This window comes from Heteronotia binoei, chromosome 3 (assembly GCF_032191835.1).
Source record: "Heteronotia binoei isolate CCM8104 ecotype False Entrance Well chromosome 3, APGP_CSIRO_Hbin_v1, whole genome shotgun sequence".
In the NCBI taxonomy this organism is placed as follows: domain Eukaryota; kingdom Metazoa; phylum Chordata; class Lepidosauria; order Squamata; family Gekkonidae; genus Heteronotia; species Heteronotia binoei.
The window spans coordinates 90,301,406-90,320,994 of NC_083225.1; the positions used below are offsets into that span (position 1 = coordinate 90,301,406).

The 19,589-nt window shown below is 45.8% G+C and overlaps 1 protein-coding gene across 4 annotated transcripts in view; it reads left to right on the forward strand.

Moving 5' to 3' along the window:
* KDM6A (lysine demethylase 6A) overlaps window positions 1–19,589 on the forward strand; it is a 317,940-nt gene that overhangs the window by 273,546 nt on the left and 24,805 nt on the right. For all 4 annotated transcript variants that reach the window (XM_060234177.1, XM_060234176.1, XM_060234178.1 and 1 more), the window contains 4 exons: window positions 1,998–2,146; window positions 6,110–6,224; window positions 18,238–18,425; window positions 19,204–19,345. In XM_060234177.1, coding sequence (XP_060090160.1) covers window positions 1,998–2,146; window positions 6,110–6,224; window positions 18,238–18,425; window positions 19,204–19,345 — 594 coding nt within the window. The remainder of the gene's footprint in view (window positions 1–1,997; window positions 2,147–6,109; window positions 6,225–18,237; window positions 18,426–19,203; window positions 19,346–19,589) is intronic.

Sequence of the window (19,589 nt, forward strand, 5' to 3'; positions counted from 1 at the left end):
TTTCTCCTCTAAGTATAAGCAGAAAGACATTACAGTAATTGGTTGGAATAGTGGCATAGAGTTACCAGATGACTAAACGTCTGTGGAGGAGATTTCAGAAGTGTCAAGTGGGGGAAGGAATGGAAATGGATACTTGGATCCTCAAATCCTTTCTTCTGGGTTATTGATTAGATCAAAGGAATGAACTTTGCAGCAGTATCCAAAATACAGTATTTGCCCTGCTTCCCCAGACTTGTGTTATCTCTTGCAAGCCCACACCATGATTTCACCCTGACCAGTGAACTCCTGAAGCACTTGTAGATAAAGATTTTACATTCCTCTCAAGGGGGCAAACTGCTTTATCTCTCTAATACAAATATTACTTTATTTAATTTGGTGTCACTGTCTGTGAGGACAGAATCTTGACATTTCTGATATATCTGAAACACCACATGAAACAGCATATTTTCAGAAGCTGAGAGAGGGAATTTATTGTAACAGTAACACTGATGTTTATAAACATGAGGAATTCTAGCACAATTTACTCTTGCCTATAATATTTGTAAGATTCCACAATGTTATTAACTTTCTTCTGCTCTTGGTTTCCCAATCAGAGCAGTCTCAGGTTCCTTGCACTCCACTTCTGCCATCAGTAGCTCAAGCTGTTTCTAACTTTACCTTGTTACTTCCCATTTTCCTTCTCCACTCAAGTCTCCTTTAAGTAGGTTCATAACCTCTTTGTGAAATCTCAGGTTCATGCACCAGTAGCTATCCTCTCTTCTGCAACTGTTCAGATAGGTTATTATGAGCTCCCAGGCTCTAACAGTAGAAGGAAAGAAGTGGTTCTTAAAGTAACTTGGTAAGCATAGCTCAGTGATAGAGCATGTTTTTGCACAATCATAGATAATTATTTGCATCCCACTTTTCTCCCCAATCAGGATCCAAAGCAGTTTACAAATACAAGAAAAAGAATAAATACAAGAAAGGGAAAAGAGTGCACAGCAATATTTTTTCTCTCTTTACTGATCTTCCTGCTATCCTTGAGACTGAAAGCCTCAGGCTAAGAGCCAAAGGACAAGAGCACTTTAACCTCATCCCTCTGGACACACCCAGGTCTTTAAATACCTGTGGAACAGGAAGAGAACACACTCTGCTAGTGTCAGATTTCTCGGTTCACTTTTGTATAATGAGATCGCAGAGTTCCTCATTTGGCAGGTCTCAACTGCTTTGATAGTCTTTTTCTAGCAGAGCTTCATGGGATCTGATCACGACAAATACCAGTTTGGCACACTTGAGAATGAACTCTGTCACAAAACAAGGATAGAAGGCATTTAAGCTTTCTGGAGCTTGTCAGTATTTGCCTAGTGTGTTGGTGATATATTTTACCCAGTGAATTTGAATTATGTAATAACATCATTCTGTATTGACCTGGGATTCACTCAACACATGGATGGTTTCATGGTGCAAGTATTGTAGCCAAGGGTCATAATAATATGTATTGACCAAAGCCCCTACAAATGCAGTGTCTGCAACAGGAAGGATATTTGGTCAGAATTATTTCAGGTTTTTTTCTTTTTGCCATTTGTGCCCCATTGGGGCTATCATGCTGCCTCAAACCGAACATATCTGTGCCCATTAGATGGTGTGATGGTTTGGCTGACCTGGCATTAACTAGCAGTATAATCAGTTATAAGATGTTACTGAATCAAACTCTAGCATCTGCCTTGAGTCTTTTTGGAAAAGTTAGACTTTTTTTTAAATATCCTGGTGTGAAAAGAAACCTTATAAGTACCAAAATGCAGATATGACTGTAGGGAACTTCACCTTAGTCATTCTCTCCACAGTGCCTTTTTTGTTCTTGGCTTTCACTGTTTGTTCATGTGCTATACTCAGTACACCCATTTAGATTTTTGCTGTGTTTAGTACATGCACAAATAATGGACAAGTTATTAGGGACTACAGTAATTTTTATTTCCCTGAAATCCCCATGAGTCTATTAATTTGCCACTTTTCTGCAGGTGGAAATTGCAGCTCCATGAACTGACAAAGCTTCCTGCATTTGTACGTGTTGTATCAGCTGGAAATCTACTCAGTCATATTGGTCACACAATATTGGGAATGAATACAGTCCAGTTGTATATGAAGGTACCAGGCAGCAGGACACCAGGTAAATAATAGAAATAGCGTACTTGGATCATTCCTCCATACCTATAGAGTCAAACAATTCATTGTAACCTCAGTTTTGATAATTTCTTAATCCTTGTGTCTTCATTTTGTAGCTCTCTTGACCATAATAATCTTTCTGTTTATTTTTTTACAAGTCTCCACTCAGTGCAGATAGTTCTTGTTTTTTGCATAAATAGTTCATGAAGGGCTGAATCCTGTGATCTGGACATACAAGGTGGATCTTCTCTGCTTTACGCTCACCTCACTCCCTGCAGTCCCTTCCAACGCTGAAATGTCCATACCTGATCTGCATTAGTAATATCAGCGTTGGTCACTGAGCTTCCATGATAAGGGGAAGAACAATTACGCCCATTGTACTGCCTTACAGCCTGTATAATTATTATTACTATCCCATGCAAGTCCTTTAATCCCAGGAATCAACTTTGTTGGAGTCAGAAATGGCTGGACAGGGTGAGGAAGATCTGCAGCCAATAAAACCTTTCACTGATGGATCTCTGGATCCAACCTTTACTCATTTTTAAATGCTTAGAGGATTATACATGCTATTCTCTCTGAAATTTCACAGATGAAAACATGTAAGGCAGGGGTGTCAAACTCATTTCTTATGAGGGCTGGATTTGACATAAATAAGACCTTGTTGAGCCCCGAGCCATGTGTATCATAAAATGTAATGCCAGGTAGCGGACATATAAACTGTATAAAGGGCACAGACACACAATTAAAGATTTATTTTTTTTTGCTTAAAATAAAACATGCTTAGAAAATTAGCACGCTTGCAAGATTTTGTTTTAGTCTCTGATAAATGTCACCTCTTGCTATGAATTATTGCATTAAAAACTGCAGACAATGTCTGTGCTGTACCAGTCTTGAATATGTGCTGTTCAGATGTGCACATCTGTAAGCTGCAAACCTACTTTTGATTCATTGACATTCATTACAGACATCTCATGGTCAATGCTTTGAGCCTAAGACCCAGAGGAACATGAAGCAGCTGGGCATTGTGAGCTTTTGTACAGAAGTTGCTTCTAGTACTAGTCAAGAACACGTGAAGGCACCATGGCACAGACTGAGGGCTATGTGCTTGTCTACATAACTATAATTTTCCGCAGAAAAATGACTGCAACTAAAAAAAAAATACAACTTTCCCCCCCAAAACAACTACAAGAACAGAGAAACAGCCATGTACCATGGTCAGTGTCAGCCTATTATCTGGGAAGTCTAAATTCAAGACCCCCAATCAAAGGAAAATGTGAAAGAAAAAAATAAGGAAAATTTGCTGGGTAAACCTGGGGTGGAAAACACTCTCAGCCTAATGCCGATATTTCTCTTCTAAATAGTTCACATGCTTTCCTATTGAGAAAGACTGGAGGGCATGAGTACAGTGAAAAAGAGGAGGGGAACCCAGTTACAAGCCCAACAAAACTCTCTCTCTCTCTCTCTCTCTCTGTAGCAAGGCAAAAAGCTCATACCTTCACTGAAAGGTTGATAGTCTTAAAAGCATTCTTTGTAGCTCTCCTGATGGTGGAAACTGGGCAAAGGAAGCTCTGGATCTTTCTTTCCTTCCCTGGGGCATGAGGAGGGGGAGGAGCCTCAGCCATTTATTAGAAGAAAGAGAGGCTTGTCTCAGTAGCTCTTCAGAGTGATTAATTGAGCCTGGCAAACTTAATCACCCAGCAGAGCTATAGAGCCAAGTTCCCTCATTGGCTGAAGCTGCTCCTCCCTTTGGGAAAAGGGAGGGGGGAGAGGGAGAGGCTGCTTTGCTGCTCTGGCCTGTCGGGGGAGAAACACAAAATGGTGACCAAAAAAAAGCAGGCAAGGGAAAATGAAGCAGATGACAGCCAGTTGCTGGAGGGCCTGATCCAGGCCACATGTTTGACACCTCTGGTGTAAGGTCTGTATGGTGCCTAGGATGGTGATCTGCCAGAAAATCATGAATCAATGTGTGTGGATGACAGAATTCAAGCAAATTTAAAGTGCATGCAGAATACTAACTAAGTGACAAAAGCAGGTGATCCGGGTCACTAGAAAAGAATGCATATATGCAGAATATCATATACACACAAATGCATATATGCACAATATCATAAAGAATTTAAACAGTTATACCACATCTACAGCAACACACTTGTCCTATTTCACAACTGAGGAACACTGAGGCACAGGTAGTTAATCCATGATACCTGGTCCTGTTGCATAGTTTATTGGATATCTTCATTGTTTTTGCAAAATATAAAAATCAGTTCAGTCAGCCTTGAGACTCACTGAGAAAGGCAGAGTATAAATGAAGTAAATAGCATTTTTATATATTCATTACTAGAAGCCTACTTTGCTCAGAATGGCTTGTACAGATCAGTTGGTGCTTCTGTGCCAGAGAATTCTTAAGCAAAAACCCGAAGGATATCTTTTCTTCCTCACCATTTCCAGTTTTACAGTCACACAGTTTGTCTCATATGGATAGTGAACACGTAATACAAATGACACAGTCAAGTCCAGTGAAGCAGTTTTAAGCATAACTGCTCTTCCATCATAGTTTGCTCCGTTTTACTGATAAGCAACTCTGAGATCGGTATTAATATTCATTTTTACTGGTGGCTAATTATGTCCAGTCCACAGTTTGGTTTACTTATAAAGGCCTTTGTAACAGGCATTGAGGTGAGGCCTGAATCTTTGCTTGGATTCAACCCCGAAATCTATTTTATTGTTGGCATACATAACAACAGAGGGTATACCCTCTTCAGCCCAAGAATCATTATATGAAAAAAAAAGTTAAAAGGGGATGTGGTCAAAACACGGATTTTAAGGCTAGCACACAAAAACATTTGTAGTAGGTGATTTAACCTGCATCCCCAGCACCTATAAAAGTACAGTGCCATCACCAGTCTTATTGTAGGTCTGGTTAATGTGCTAAATCTTCAGTGTAGTCCACATGCCCTCTGCCTAACCTGACTCACCTAGGAGAATGGAATGAAAGGCTGAGAAGAAAAGGGAGAGCAAACACCAGAATCTTTCAAGCAAGTTTACATAGAATTGGAGCCTAAAAGAATGACACATATAGGGTTGGATCTTGTGAACCTTGCATGGAAGAGCATCTGCTCTGCTTTCCTCTTTCCTCAGCAGCCCTTTGCGACCTGCCTCTCCCCACCCCTTGAAACTAATTCTGTAGGCCAGGAAGCTAGCTGCATGAGCAAAATATCACAAGACACATTTAAAATTATATGGACTTGCTTCAAAGCGTGCCTTAATATTTTTCAGATCAAAGAAGTTGACCCTGATTATTTCAGTTGTTGAATCAACTTTGTAGAGTGAATTGATACATATTTTTGTGCCCAATATGTATGTTGACACAGCATCACACCTGTTAAAAAATCTCTTGATCCTATTTAATAAAAATTATTGTTTTAATTAAATATTATGTGGGTTTTTTTACTGTGACATGCATGCCCTTGGAACATATAGATTAGACTACTGCTATACGCTGTACATGGGGCTGCCGATGATGTATGCCTGAAAGCTACAATTGGTATAGAATACTGCAGCCAGAAAGCTGAACAGACTGGGTCATAGAGACCATATTACTCCAGTTGTGGTCCACCAAAATGACACCTAGTTTGCTTCAAGTCCCTATTCAAGATGTTGATATTAATCTTGAAACCTCTATGACTTGGAACCAACATACGTTAAGGGTATGGTGGCTTGGAACTAGCATACCTTACTCCCATTTGAACCTGGTCAAATGGTCATCTTGAGAAATCTTGCTTTAGGTACAACTCTGAACTAGGTAAAAAGGTGGCATAAAAGTTATTTAAAAAATTTTTTGAATCTCCTGATAGGAATATAGTAAATTTTAATTAAGCTGTGAATTGCTGTAATTACTATTTATATGTTAAGCCAAGTGAGTGCTATAAATCATAACCACTGGGGTTTTTTTTCTTGACATTTTCAGGTCATCAAGAAAATAATAACTTCTGCTCAGTCAATATAAATATAGGTCCAGGGGACTGTGAATGGTTTGTTGTTCCAGAAAATTATTGGGGTGTCATGAATGACTTCTGTGAAAGGTACATTCTATATTTTGCATCATTGTATATCATCCTTTCTGTTATTGCATAATCCGTATCTGTACCCCTAAAGTAGTGCTAAATATAGGAGTGTACTGATAGTAGTGCTAGATGTTTCCCTTTTATGTTGCAGTCTGTTTTTCACTTGTATCTTTCCCCTGCAACCATCTAACTCATTTGTTAGGAGGGCCAGATCTGACACAAATGGGACTTCGTGGAGCCAGGCCATGTGTGTCATAAAATGTAATGTGAGGTAGTGGAGATATAAGCTTTATAAAGGACACAGACATACACAATTAAAGATATCTTTAACGTAAAATACAAACTTGCTTAAAACTCTTGCAATACTTTGTTTAAAATGGAAAGGTGGAGGAATAGTGGGATTTCGCAATACAGTTTTGAGGAGGGGTGCGACCTCATACAGGTGCAATGCCATAGACTCCAAACTAATAATTTCCTCCTGGGGAACCATTGTTGCCAATCTCCCAGTGAGGGCTGAAGATCCCTCAGAATTGCAGATGGCTGAGATCACTTCTGGAGAAAATGGCTGCTTTGCAGGGTAGACAGATAAGCAGTTTAAGTGTTTAAGACCAACAGTGTTATCAGAGAGATAGGTTTGAGGAGGGGTGGGACCTCAGACAGGTACAATACCATTTCCTCCTAGAGAACCACTGCTGCCCATCTCCAGGTGAGGGCTGGAGGTCACTCAGAATTACAAATGGCAGTGATCAGCTCCCCTGGAGGTGGGGGGAGGGAGTGAAGATCTTCAATTGGGTGGGTGGAGAGGACAGCAAGGGGGGCACTCACCTGGAGCCTCCTTCTAGAGCCCATTGTATTTTTTTTCACACAGGCCTTACTCCTAGTCCTCTATAATATATGACAGCCTTCAAGTACTTGAAGATGATTATCATGTCACCTCTCAGTCATCTACTCTCCAGGCTAAGCATACCCAGCTCCTTCAGTCTTTCCTCAAACGATTTGGTCTCCAGATCCCTCGCCATCTTCGTTGCCCTCCTCTGGACATGTTCCAGCTTGTTTATATCCTTCTTAAATTGCGGTGCCTCAAACTGAGCACAATAGTCTAGGTGTGGTCTAACCAGAGCAGATTAAATCAATACCATCACTTCATATGCTCTGGGCACTATACTTCTGTTGGTACAGCCAGGCCTCATTTTGGGCAGGAGTTCACAGGAGCAGAGCTCCAGAACTTCTAAATTTTATTGTGGTTTTTTTTTTCTTCCTCCACCCCTGCCTCCATATACTTGATTCTGGGCTCCATTGTTCAAACTCCCTGTGAAAATTTTGCTGAACTCTAAAATTTGACAAACTTTCAAATTTCCCCCTCCACAAAAACATGGGAAAATAAGCAAAACATATAAAGCAAACAGATGGAAATCTTCCACAAAGGAGAAAGTAATTTTAAAAATATGATGGGAGTAAGGTTTTCTTATGTCAGTTGTAATTCAAGAAGCATTTTAAGGTTGTTGAGCTGATATAATTTAATACACCTTCTGGTGATGTCACAGGTGTGTGGTATATGCATATGAGCTGTGGTAATGAGCTCTGGCACCTCTTTTTCTACAAAATTACCCCTGGGTACATCTCAAAATTGCATTTGCCTTATTAGCTGCCACATCACACTGCTGACTCGTGTTCAGTACACCAAGACCCCTAGATCCTTTTCGGACATACTACTACCAAGACACCCTAAATGATGCATTGGATTTTTTCCTGCCTAAATGCAGAACTTTACAATTATCCATGTTAACATTTATTTTATTTGTTTCAGCCCACTTTTCCAGCCTGTAAAGATCATCCTGTATCCTGACTCTGCCTTCTATTATTACTGTTAAGTGGATCTGTAACTGGCTGACAAATCACACCGAAAGAGTGCTTGTGAATGGTTCCTCATCCTCTTGGGGAGGAGTGACAAGGATCTGTGCGGGGACCTGTTTTGTGCAACATCTTTATAAATTATTTGGATGAAGAAATAGAGGAAATGCTTATTAAATTTGCAGATGATACTAAATTGAGAGGGATAGCAAATACAGTAGAAAGCAGAAACAGGATACAGGATGATCTTGACAGGTTTAGCCTGGAGAGGAGATGACTGAGAGGTGGTAGAATAATAATATCCAAGTACTTGAAGCGCTGTCTTATATTATAGAGGATGGCACAGAGTTGTTTTCTGTTGCCCCAGAAGGTTGGACGAGAACCAATGGGTTGAAATGAAATCACAAAATTTTTTGGCTAAACATCAGGACTTCCTGACAGAGCGGTTTCTTAGTGAAACAGGCTTCCTCGGGAGGTGGTGGGCTCTCCTTCTTTGGAGGTTTTTAAACAGAGGCTAGATGGACATCTGACAGCAATGTTGATTCAGTGAACTTAGGGAGAGGTATTTGTGAATTTCCTGCATTGTGCAGGGGGTTGGACTAGATGACCCTGTAGACCCCTTCTAACTCTATGAAGCTATGATTTGCCCACCGCCAGTCTTTTGGCCCCTTACCTGTTCTCCAAGAATTCTCAAAAAAATGGACAGAGGCTCAGATGTTACATCTGCAAGTTCTTTTAATACCCTTGGATACAGTTCATCTGGCACCGAGGGTTTAGTTTGATTTAAAGAAACTAGGTGCTGATGTATTACCTTTATGCTGATCCTAAACTGCAATTCCCTTCTCTCATCATGTGTTCTGTTTTTGCCATGTTGAGCACCTTTTTCCTCAGAAGACTAAGCGAAAGTAGAAATTGAGTAGATCTTCTTCGTGGTCTCTGTGCTTCACACTCATGGGATAGTGCGCCTGCGCCGATCCCCGAATCGGTATATGCAAAAGCCCGGGATTTTTTCGCGCCAGGCGCCAGCAGGCATGCGCAAGCGACCCACTGCGCATGCCCACCGGCGCCCGCGCGGCAATCCCGCCAGTTCCTTTCTGACCGCTGCGCTAGAGAGGTTCCCTTTCTGATTCTCCGGTCGGTGAGAGCGATCTTTTTCTCTCTTTCAGCCCGTTTTGGATTTGTATATAGTTAGTTAGCCAGTTATTAGTGTTAGTTAGTGTTAGAAAAAAAAAAAAAAAAGAAGAAGCGTTTTTGCTTTTAGTCCGGCGGATCGCCCTTTGGGGTGGTCCGCTTCCGTTTTTGACCTCCCTTTCTCTCAGACGTTTCTGAGTAAAAGGAAAAAGCTTTTCCCGCGCGACCGCTTATGGAAAGTCGCTGGGGGTTTTTTAAGCGCTGCCAGGCTTGTGGGAGGAAGATTGCCCCCCCCGACGGACATTCCTTGTGCCTACTGTGTTTGGGGGAGGCGCACAGAGTCGAGTCGTGCCCGCATTGCCTTCGGTTCTCGAAACAGACCAGGAAGAACCGAGCGGCTCGGCTATCGGCAGCGCTTACCGAATCGGCGCTTCGACCCCATCGACCGATGGAGGGTTCGGCACCGAAGTCGACCGACAACCCGGCACAGGAGCTTGCATCGGCCGATGCTGCTCCGATTCTGACCTTGGAATCGCCGGAAGAGCGTGGCTCCACGAAGCGTCCCCACGAGGGTTTGGTGGATACGCCCGCTAAAAAACGCCGAGAGGACTCGGGGACCCGAGATCCGAAAAAGGCGAAATCGAAGAAGAAGCACAAGCGACCCCGCACTCCTTCTCCGTCGGAGGGCGCATCGGCATCGGCAAAACCGCCGAAATCGATTCGGGTTTCCCCGCGCAGGAGCCCAGCAGCCCAACAACGCCTGTCGGCGTCGGAGCAGGAACCGGAAATTGACCTTACCCAACGGTCTTCATCCTCAGGCTCGCGGCGTCGGTCGAGCAGCGGATCGACGTCGGGGGTGGACGCTTCGGCACCGGTCATAGACCCGCCCTTCAAGCCCCGACCCCGGCGGGACCTAGCCTACACCCCGCAACGCTTCCCGATACCACCATGGGAGCAACGGCGGTGGCAACCTCCCTACTCCCGATACGAATCCTGTCGGTGGTACCCGGAGGACTACCAAGACTGGGAACAAGCTTCGGTGTTTTCTGCGACGTCGAGGGTCTCGCATCACTCCCGGAAGGCGTCGGTGTCGGTCCCCCCGGATCGACAGCTAGTCCCGGTCGAAGCTCCCCCGAGACTTTCGTCGGTGCAACTCCAACCGCGAGAGTCGACACCGAGGCTCTCCGAGCATTCCGCCCAGCGTGACTCCTCGTCATCGGAGTCGGACAGTGAGATCCCTGATCTGGAGCCTTCGCCTGGTTCCAACACGGCGGAGGATCTCCCGATCTCGCCGTCGGAAGACCTGAAATCCTATGGCGACCTTGTGAGGCGCATCGCTTCCACCCTTAAACTGCCTGTGATCCAACCGGAACCCGTAGTGGACGACAACGTGTTCGACATAATGCAGAGGAACACGTCCACTGCGGTGGCCCTTCCGGTCACCAAGGTGATTCTGCAGGCCATCAAAGAATCGTGGAACAAGCCTTCCTCCACACCTGTCTCCTCTAAACGCCTGGACCACATGTACAGGGTTCAGGAAGCAGGTGCTGAGTTTCTATTCACCCACCCACGTCCGAATTCCGTGGTCGTCTCCTCCTCCTCGAAGGCAAGGAAGGTGCACTCCTCCCCACCGGACAAGGAGGGCAGGAAGATCGATGGGATGGGCCGCAAGGTCTATTCAGCGGGGGCACTTGGCATCAAGGTATCCAACTATGCAGCCTGCATGGCCAGGTACCAGTATGCTGTGTGGGAACAGCTTTCCCCCTTCCTCTCTTCACTAAGTGAGGACAAGAAGACGGCGGCAATGAAATTACAAAGGGAAGGTCTCGCTGTAGCCAGACAGCAGCTGGCTGCAGCGAAACATATGGTGGAAGCTTCAGCCAAAGCCATCACATCGGCAGTTTGCATCAGGCGACACTCCTGGCTCAGGTCAACGGCACTGCACCAAGACACCAAGACCTTTATCGAGGACTTACCCTTCGAGGGTGAGGGGCTCTTCAGCACTACGACCGACGCGGCGCTGCAAGAGTTTGATAAGAGCGTCAAGACATCCAGGAACTTGGGGGTCCAGCCTTCCTCTAAGTCTCCGAAGTCGAAACAATGGTCCAAACCCTGGACCAAGAAGCCCTATCAGAAGTTCTCCCCTGAGCAGTGGCGTCCTCGCTCGCAGCAACCTGAACGACCGCCCTACTCCGGCAACGGTAGAAACCGTTATGGGGGCCAGCCTTCTAATAAATCTAAGGGGGCTCGGCCACAGAAGCAGGGGGTTTGACTTCCCGCAAGCACGCGTCATCGCCCCCACTGTCGACCATTCCATTCGCCTACGCCCTTTCCTGCCTGCCTGGGAGTTAATCTCCACAGACAGGTGGGCTCTGTCCATTATACGAGAGGGCTACAAGATAGAGTTTATCCAGACCCCAAACCAGTCCGTGGTAGTTACCACTCCCCCTTCCCCACCTCTGCTGGCGGAGGTGAGCAACCTCCTACAGAAACAAGCCATAGAAGTTGTTCCACCGGAGGCCAGGTTGGGAGGCTTCTACTCCCGCTACTTTCTGGTCCCCAAGAGGGACAGGGGCCTACGGCCTATCATGGACTTGCGGGGTCTGAACAAATTCATTCTATATCAGAAATTCAGAATGGCTACACTGCAAACAATCCTGCCCCTCATCAACCAAGGGGATTGGATGGCGACCCTGGACCTCAGGGATGCTTACTTTCATGTCAGCATCCATCCTGCGTTCAGGCGTTTCCTGCGGTTTGCAGTGGGTGCTCGTCACTTCCAATTCAGGGCCCTGCCGTTTGGACTGTCTACTGCTCCTCGGGTGTTCACGAAGCTGATGAGTGTGGTGGCTGCTCACCTTCGTCTTCAGGGAGTCGTTGTTTTTCCGTACATCGACGACTGGCTTCTCGTGGCAAGGTCGAGGGAGAGTCTAACATCTCATATCGCCATCACTCTGCGCCTTCTCGGCACCCTGGGGTTGCAGGTCAACGTGGAGAAGTCTCATCTCACCCCGTCAAAGACAGTTCAATTCATAGGGGCTCTGTTGGACACAGATCAGCACAGAGCTTTTCTTCCCGCTCAGAGAGCAAAGGACATCATGACCCTAGTACAGCTTCTCCAAAGACGACAGTGGGGCACAGCACAGCAGATCCAGCGGATGCTGGGACTGATGGCTGCGACGACGAGCGTGCTGCGTTTTGCAAGACTGCACATGAGGGGCTTACAACTATGGTTCTTGCGCCATTTTCGCCCTCTCAGAGACTCACCTCGGAAGAGGTTTACCATCCCATCCGAGGCTCTTCAATCCCTGCAATGGTGGGGGTCGGAGGGCAACATCTGCCAAGGGGCTCCCTTTCATCTGCCAACCCCTTCCGTGACTATCGCCACCGATGCTTCCATGTGGGGGTGGGGAGCTCATCTGGAGAACTTATGTGTGGGGGGCAAGTGGCCACTGAAACTCAACCGGTACCACATAAACTACCTGGAACTGCTGGCGGTCCACTTTGCTCTTCGTTCCTTCCGCCCTTTGTTAGCGGGGAAGATAGTGGCATTACTGACGGACAACACCACTGCCATGTGTTATATAAACAGGCAGGGAGGGACAGTGTCTCACAGGCTGTGCTCACTGGCATTAGATCTCTGGAGGGAGTGCCTCCAGTGGGGCATTTTTGTGAAGGCTACGCATCTGCCTGGGGTCCTCAATGTACGGGCAGACTCGCTCAGCAGGGGCGCAGCGTCCCCACACGAATGGGAACTGCAGTGGAAGTTCCTGGAACCGGTGTTCCAACTTTGGGGCTACCCGCAGTTAGACGTCTTCGCCACAGCGCGGAACAAGAAGTGCCCATTGTTTTGTGCCAGAGGGGGTGCGGACCCAGCTTCCCTGGGGGACGGACTCCTTTTCCGGTGGGAGGGCTGGTTCCTGTACATGTTCCCACCCTTACCCCTGTTGACGAGAGTGGTCCACAAGTTAGTGCAGGAGAGGCCACGATGCATTCTGGTGACCCCGTGGTGGCCCCGTCAGAGCTGGTTCCCGATTCTGCTCCAGCAGTCGGAGGGGGTCTTTTACCAGTTTCCGGCGGAACCGGACCTGTTGTCGGCCCAGGGCGGACACGTACTCCATCACAACGTGCCACACCTGAAGCTGACAGCGTGGTTCATCGATCACTAGACTTTTCCACCAGAGTTCAACATGTGCTCCAGAGTAGCAGGAAACCTTCCACCCGTGCCTCTTACGAGAGGAAGTGGAAGAAGTTCAGTGACTTCGTGGCTGGCTCTCCTGTGCCAACCAACTCGGTTGGGCTCCCAAAAATTTTTGAGTTTCTTTTGTCCTTGATCGATGAGGGGTTAGTTTTCTCCTCCGTCAAGGTTTATTTGGCAGCTATTTCTGCCTTCCATGTCTCGGTTGAGGGTCACTCTGTTTTTGCGCACCCACATTCCAAGAGGTTTTTAAAGGGGCTCTTCCGGCTTCATCCCCCCTCGAGATCCCCTCCACAGTTGTGGGACCTGACTTTAGTTTTGGACAAGCTAACTCGCCGTCCCTTTGAACCCATGGCTACATGCTCCCTGCAGCTTTTGTCATGGAAGACTGCGTTTTTAGTGGCCATCACTTCAGCACGCCGTGCGGGGGAGCTCACAGCGATGCGGTGTGACTACCCATACCTTGCCTTTAGGGAGGCCGGAGTTTCTTTGGCCCCGGACATTACCTTTCTCCCGAAAGTGGTTTCCCAGTTTCACCTTAACTTAGAGGTTTGGTTACCCACGTTTTACCCTAGCCCTTCCTCGGACGAGGAACGGAGGCTACATGCACTGGACGTTAAGCGTGCCCTCCTGTTTTATTTAAACCGTTCAAGGGGTTTTCGTAAAGATAACCAGCTTTTTGTCTCCTACTCTGCCCCTAAGTTAGGGTCCAAGATTTCGTCTCAGAGACTTTCCAAGTGGCTTACTGAGACGATCAAACTTTGTTATCTGTTGGCTAAAAAGCCTTTACCTGGACCTGTGCGTGGACACTCCACTAGGGCGATGGCTACGTCGGTGGCATTCCTGAAAGGCGTGTCCCTCTCCGATGTCTGCAAGGCGGCTACCTGGTCTTCTCCGCATGCCTTCATGAAGCATTACGCGCTGGACGTGCATGCTCAGCAGAGGACTCGGTTGGGAGCTGCGGTGCTACAGGCTGTGTCTTCAGGCTGACCGTCTTCCCGCCTCCAGGTATGCTTTGCTTGCTAATCTCCCATGAGTGTGAAGCACAGAGACCACGAAGAAGATAGACAGGTTGCTTACCTGTAACTGTAGATCTTCGAGTGGTCATCTGTGCATTCACACTACCCGCCCTCCTTCCCCACTGCTGACGGTCTCTCTCTCTCCAGAAGGGGGCTTTCAGCGGTCAGGGAGGAACTGGCGGGATTGCCGCGCGGGCGCCGGTGGGCATGCGCAGTGGGTCGCTTGCGCATGCCTGCTGGCGCCTGGCGCGAAAAAATCCCGGGCTTTTGCATATACCGATTCGGGGATCGGCGCAGGCGCACTATCCCATGAGTGTGAATGCACAGATGACCACTCGAAGATCTACAGTTACAGGTAAGCAACCTGTCTTTCTGTCCTCTCTTCATCATCACCTGTCACAATTTCACTTTTTTATCTCATCAATGGGCCTACCATGTCCTTGCTCTTTTTTACTTTGAACAAAAGAAAAGAACCCTTTTTTGTTGTTTTTAGCATCTCTCGCTAGCCTAAGCTCATGCTGAGCTTTAGCCTTCTTGACTTTCTCTCTACAAGCACTGGTTATTTGTTTATATTCATCCTTGGTTAAAAGACCCTCCTTCTATTTCCTAAATGAGAATTTTTTATTTCTCAAGTCCTCAGAAAACTGTTTATGGAGGCGACTTGACTTCTTTAGTCTCCTCCCATTTTTCCTTCTCATAGGAATAATTTGCGATTCTGCCTTCAATATCTTGCTTTTAACCCTCCCAAGGGAAAAAAAACCAGCTGTACTACTTTGGCATAGAGCAGGGATGGCCAACAGTAGCTCTCCAGACTTTTTTTTTTTTGCCTACAACTCCCATCAGCCCCAGCCAGCATGACCAATGGCTGGGGCTTATGGGAGTTGTAGGCAAAAAAAAAATCTGGATAGCTACCGTTGGCCACCCCTGGCATTATAGAAGAAACAATGGAAACCTGATAGCTCTCTCAGCTACTAAGAAAAAATCAGGCATCAAAAATAACTTCTTTCAGAAATGCAGAACAAAGGGAGACTAAAATTTGGTTTTGGGGTCAAAAATAACCTACATTGAAAACATCAAAACCCCACAAAAATGTAAGTGGGGTCAAATTGACTGTACCATTTTTAAAGCAGAAGACAGAGTTGAAATCTACAAAACTGTTTATTTTTAAGAAAGCATTTATTGTAACCTTCCACACACACCAACACCCCAAATATGTAAAATTGAGAAGGTGACTCAGAGATTTGGAAAATCTGAAGGTGAACAAGTTCAGTGCACAGGTGGTTAAGGGTCTTCTAGAGTAACTTCCCCCTATAAAGTTGAGATGATCAAATCAGAGGTTTAGAAAATCTGAAGGACAAAGGGAACCAATCAGTTCAATGTACAAGTGTACTCCCCTGCAGATATATAAAATTGAGAAGATCACTCTGAGGTTTGCAACATTTGAAGGATAAAGGGAAGCAATTAGCTCTGAAAACAGGGGTCACTAGAGTTCCAGGCTTCATTCCTCCTTCAAGTCTGGAAAATGTGAGGTTCAGAGCAGGGGCGTAGCTAGGGCTTTGGGGGCCTGGGGCCCAAGATTTATGTGGGCCCCCCTATGTGTGTGCATGCCGCCAGAAACAGGATATGATGTCACTTCCGGTGATGTCACTTCCGCAAGATGGCCACCACTTGGCAGGCGGGGGGCGAGCGGCTCTCTGCTCACAGCGGCGGGCAGCCCACCACGGCTAGGCGCGGCTCGCTGCCGCCGCCGCTCACCAAGGGAAATTTCAGCAGAAGCCATGGTGCCCATGGACACCAAATTGGGACCCCTGCTGGATAGCCCAGTGAACTGATTCATTAAAGACAGTCTCAAAAGACTAAAGAGACTCTCACTCAGTTTGTATATGCAAGCTACTTGATAGACTCTTTGTTCCTATGCTAATATGCCCCCTTTGCCAGGTACTGCTAATACATTATCACCAGGATACCCCGTTGATGTGTGAACCCTTGCCCCAGGGAACAAATCTTTCTTGGAGGAAGTTATAAAGCTCTTGACTGCTGTCGGAAGAGAGCAAGGAATGCCATGCCTTCCTTAGCTGACCTCTCTATCCTCTCTATGCATTCAGTCTGCACCAAAGAGCTTTTTGCCCACAAATTTAAAGCCTGCGTGCAGCTTCTTGCTTGCTAACCTAGCAGCCTGCTGGAGAATCCAAATTCCTATCAGACTCCCCAAGAAGGTCTAAGCTAAGACCACCCACAACCACTTGGCATAATTGGAAACATTGGTGACCCAGCCTGAGGACTATTTATTGGTCTGGGACAAGACTTCCTGCTGTTTGAAGAAATCCAGCATGTGCCTTTTGCACTCTGTTATTTTGGGCAAAGAGAAGCCACTCGCCTCTTGAGATCGTCCCATTGGTGCAGCAGGCAGGGGGCGAGCAGCTCAACGCCACCGGGGCTCAGTGCGGCTCGCCATTGCCTGTCGCCGCCGTCGACCCGCTGCCCCGGCAAGCAGGGGGGCCATCCTCTCGCTGCTCTCGGCGGCGGGCAGCGCGGCGCGGCGCATCTTGCCGCCGCCTTCGCCGACCCGCTGCTGTGGCAGGCTGGGGGGCGAACGGCTCTCTGCTTGCTTCGGCGGCGACAAGCCGCGGCGAGCCACGCCGAGCCGCGGGCTGCGCGCTGCCGCGAACAGAGAGCCGCTTCCCCCCCGCCTGCCACGGCTGCAGGTCAACACGGCCATTGTTCGGGACCCCCCTTGGCAATGCGGGGACCCCCCAGACCTGGGGCGACCCCCCCCGCCCCCCTCCCTACACCACTGGTTCAGAGGATGCCTGCGGACATGTCCTGGCTTGTCTTGCAATGAGGTATGGAATGACCCCATTTCCAAAAGTTCAGTTTGAGATTTTTCTTGAGGCTGTGGGCATGAAGGAAGCTTTGACAGAGCATAAACCACTGAGCTTTTACTTGCTCCTACTAAATACTCAGCAATTCAGGTTGCAAAGACTACTTTCCCTTGGGGCCATTGCAACCTCCAATTCCAAAAGTGTTGTAAAGCCTCAAAGCCAAAAACAAAATCTATAGATATAAATCATGAGAAAAGATTTTGTTTTCAGTGTTTGCTCCACCTTTCTTTAAAATGGAGATAATAGGTGTTGGCTCATCTATTTATACATGGGAACAGTGCTAAATTCATTTTTCCCCCAATTTTTTTTAGGTCACTAGAACCCCAGATTACGATTATGCATAGTGCTTTCATTTTCAAGCCAAGTCTATTGGGAGCCAGATTGATCCTATTTTCCCTTTTGATGAAACTCAAAATTAAAAAAAGAAAGACAGTGGAGAGGGGGACTTTAGGGCAATGTAGTTCACTGAAGAGAAGGCATAACAGGATGTTTGGTGCCTGTTGAAAGCTTTAAATGAGTAAACCAATTTTTTCCCATGATTCCAGGATCACAAATGTTCCAGTTCCTTGGGATGGTTAAGAAACTCCCACACCCAACCCCTCTTGAACACCCTTCTCCTTAAGTTTTTCTGGCCATGGGACTCCAAAATGAATACTTCGGAGGGTGAATTCAATGGAATTGTACCCTACTGAGGTCACTGTCCTCACCAGACTCCCATCTGCAGATCTCCAGAAGTCTCCCAGTCTCCCCACCAGTGTCTAGGGGGACCTGGCAATTCTAGCCAATAGTTAAATGAAAGGTTACTGCCCGAGCATGTATACATATTAGGATTATATGTAACTGATATGGAGATCCTTTTGGGAATCATACAAATGTTTTGATTGGCATAATCTTTTGTGTATAAAGCATTTGTGTTGTCAATGTCTAAGACCATTTTTTCCTGTTAACAGAAACAACATGAATTTTCTAATGGGCTCTTGGTGGCCTAACTTGGAAGATCTGTATGAAGCAAATGTCCCAGTTTATAGATTTATTCAGAGACCTGGAGATTTGGTGTGGATAAATGCTGGGACTGTACACTGGGTTCAAGCTATTGGCTGGTGTAATAATATTGCCTGGAACGTTGGCCCGCTTACAGGTATGATGACACAATGTGTGTAAATAATAATGAGAGAGTCAGGTATAAACTTGCTTACAAGGCATGGTGCTGAATCATGTGATACCAATTTAGATATAATTTAGAAAAATACATCTAGTTTTCATACCAGTAGTATCTCTTTGCCATTATTTTGGAAGAAAAAAATCCATAAAGTGCTTTTTTAGATAATTGGTTCTCAACAGTATTTATCCTTCAGAATAACCTTTTTAATAGAACAAATCTGGATTTGTCTATAGTCTAATACCGTATCTGTAGTATTTAGGAGACAACATAGTAGCATAATCTTTTCAGTAGTACCTGAAGTAATTAAATGCAGATTTTGTTCTGTATCTCTCTCTCTGTGTATTTCATTTATTCTTCTGTTGTGGGTGGGTGGATGGATAGGATGGATGGATGGATGGATGGATGGATGGATGGATGGATGGATGGATGGACGGACGGACAGGCAGACAGACACTCTATGTTAAAATGTTACAGTCATTTGTCCCAGACATGATAGGAGAGTTCTTCTTGTGGTAACAGAAGTCTTTGATTCTTTAACAGTGTATATTCTTTGTTTTATAAAACAGAATATTAAATATACTTTCCTCCCTGTATCTTCTATTTTGGTAGCGTAAATACTGTGAACATTTGTGCTAAACAATTTATTTTGATAACTGCTAAATGGTGTCAGAGTAAATGTTTTTCTTACCTGTGAACAATGAAATATTAAATGTTCTTTGTAGCTCTTTAAATTTATACACATTTATTCTTCTAGCTTGTCAATATAAATTGGCTGTGGAACGGTACGAGTGGAATAAATTGCAAAGTGTAAAGTCAATAGTACCTATGGTTCACCTTTCTTGGAACATAGCACGAAATATTAAAGTCTCAGATCCAAAGCTTTTTGAAATGATCAAGTAAGTACATTTGGTGGCTGTGTTGGTTTCTGTTTTAATAGAACATAAACTTGCAATGTTAAATAGGAATCTGGCAGCTGTCTGACCTGAAGTTTGTTCATAAACCACAGCTAATCCGTTGCTGGTCTCCTTTTTTCCCCTTCAAGCAAAATCCCTGGATACTTTATCTTGCATTGATAAACTCCTAGGAAGCATCATCCATAGGTGAATTCATCTGGAGTGCCAAGGTTTTCTGTACCTTTGT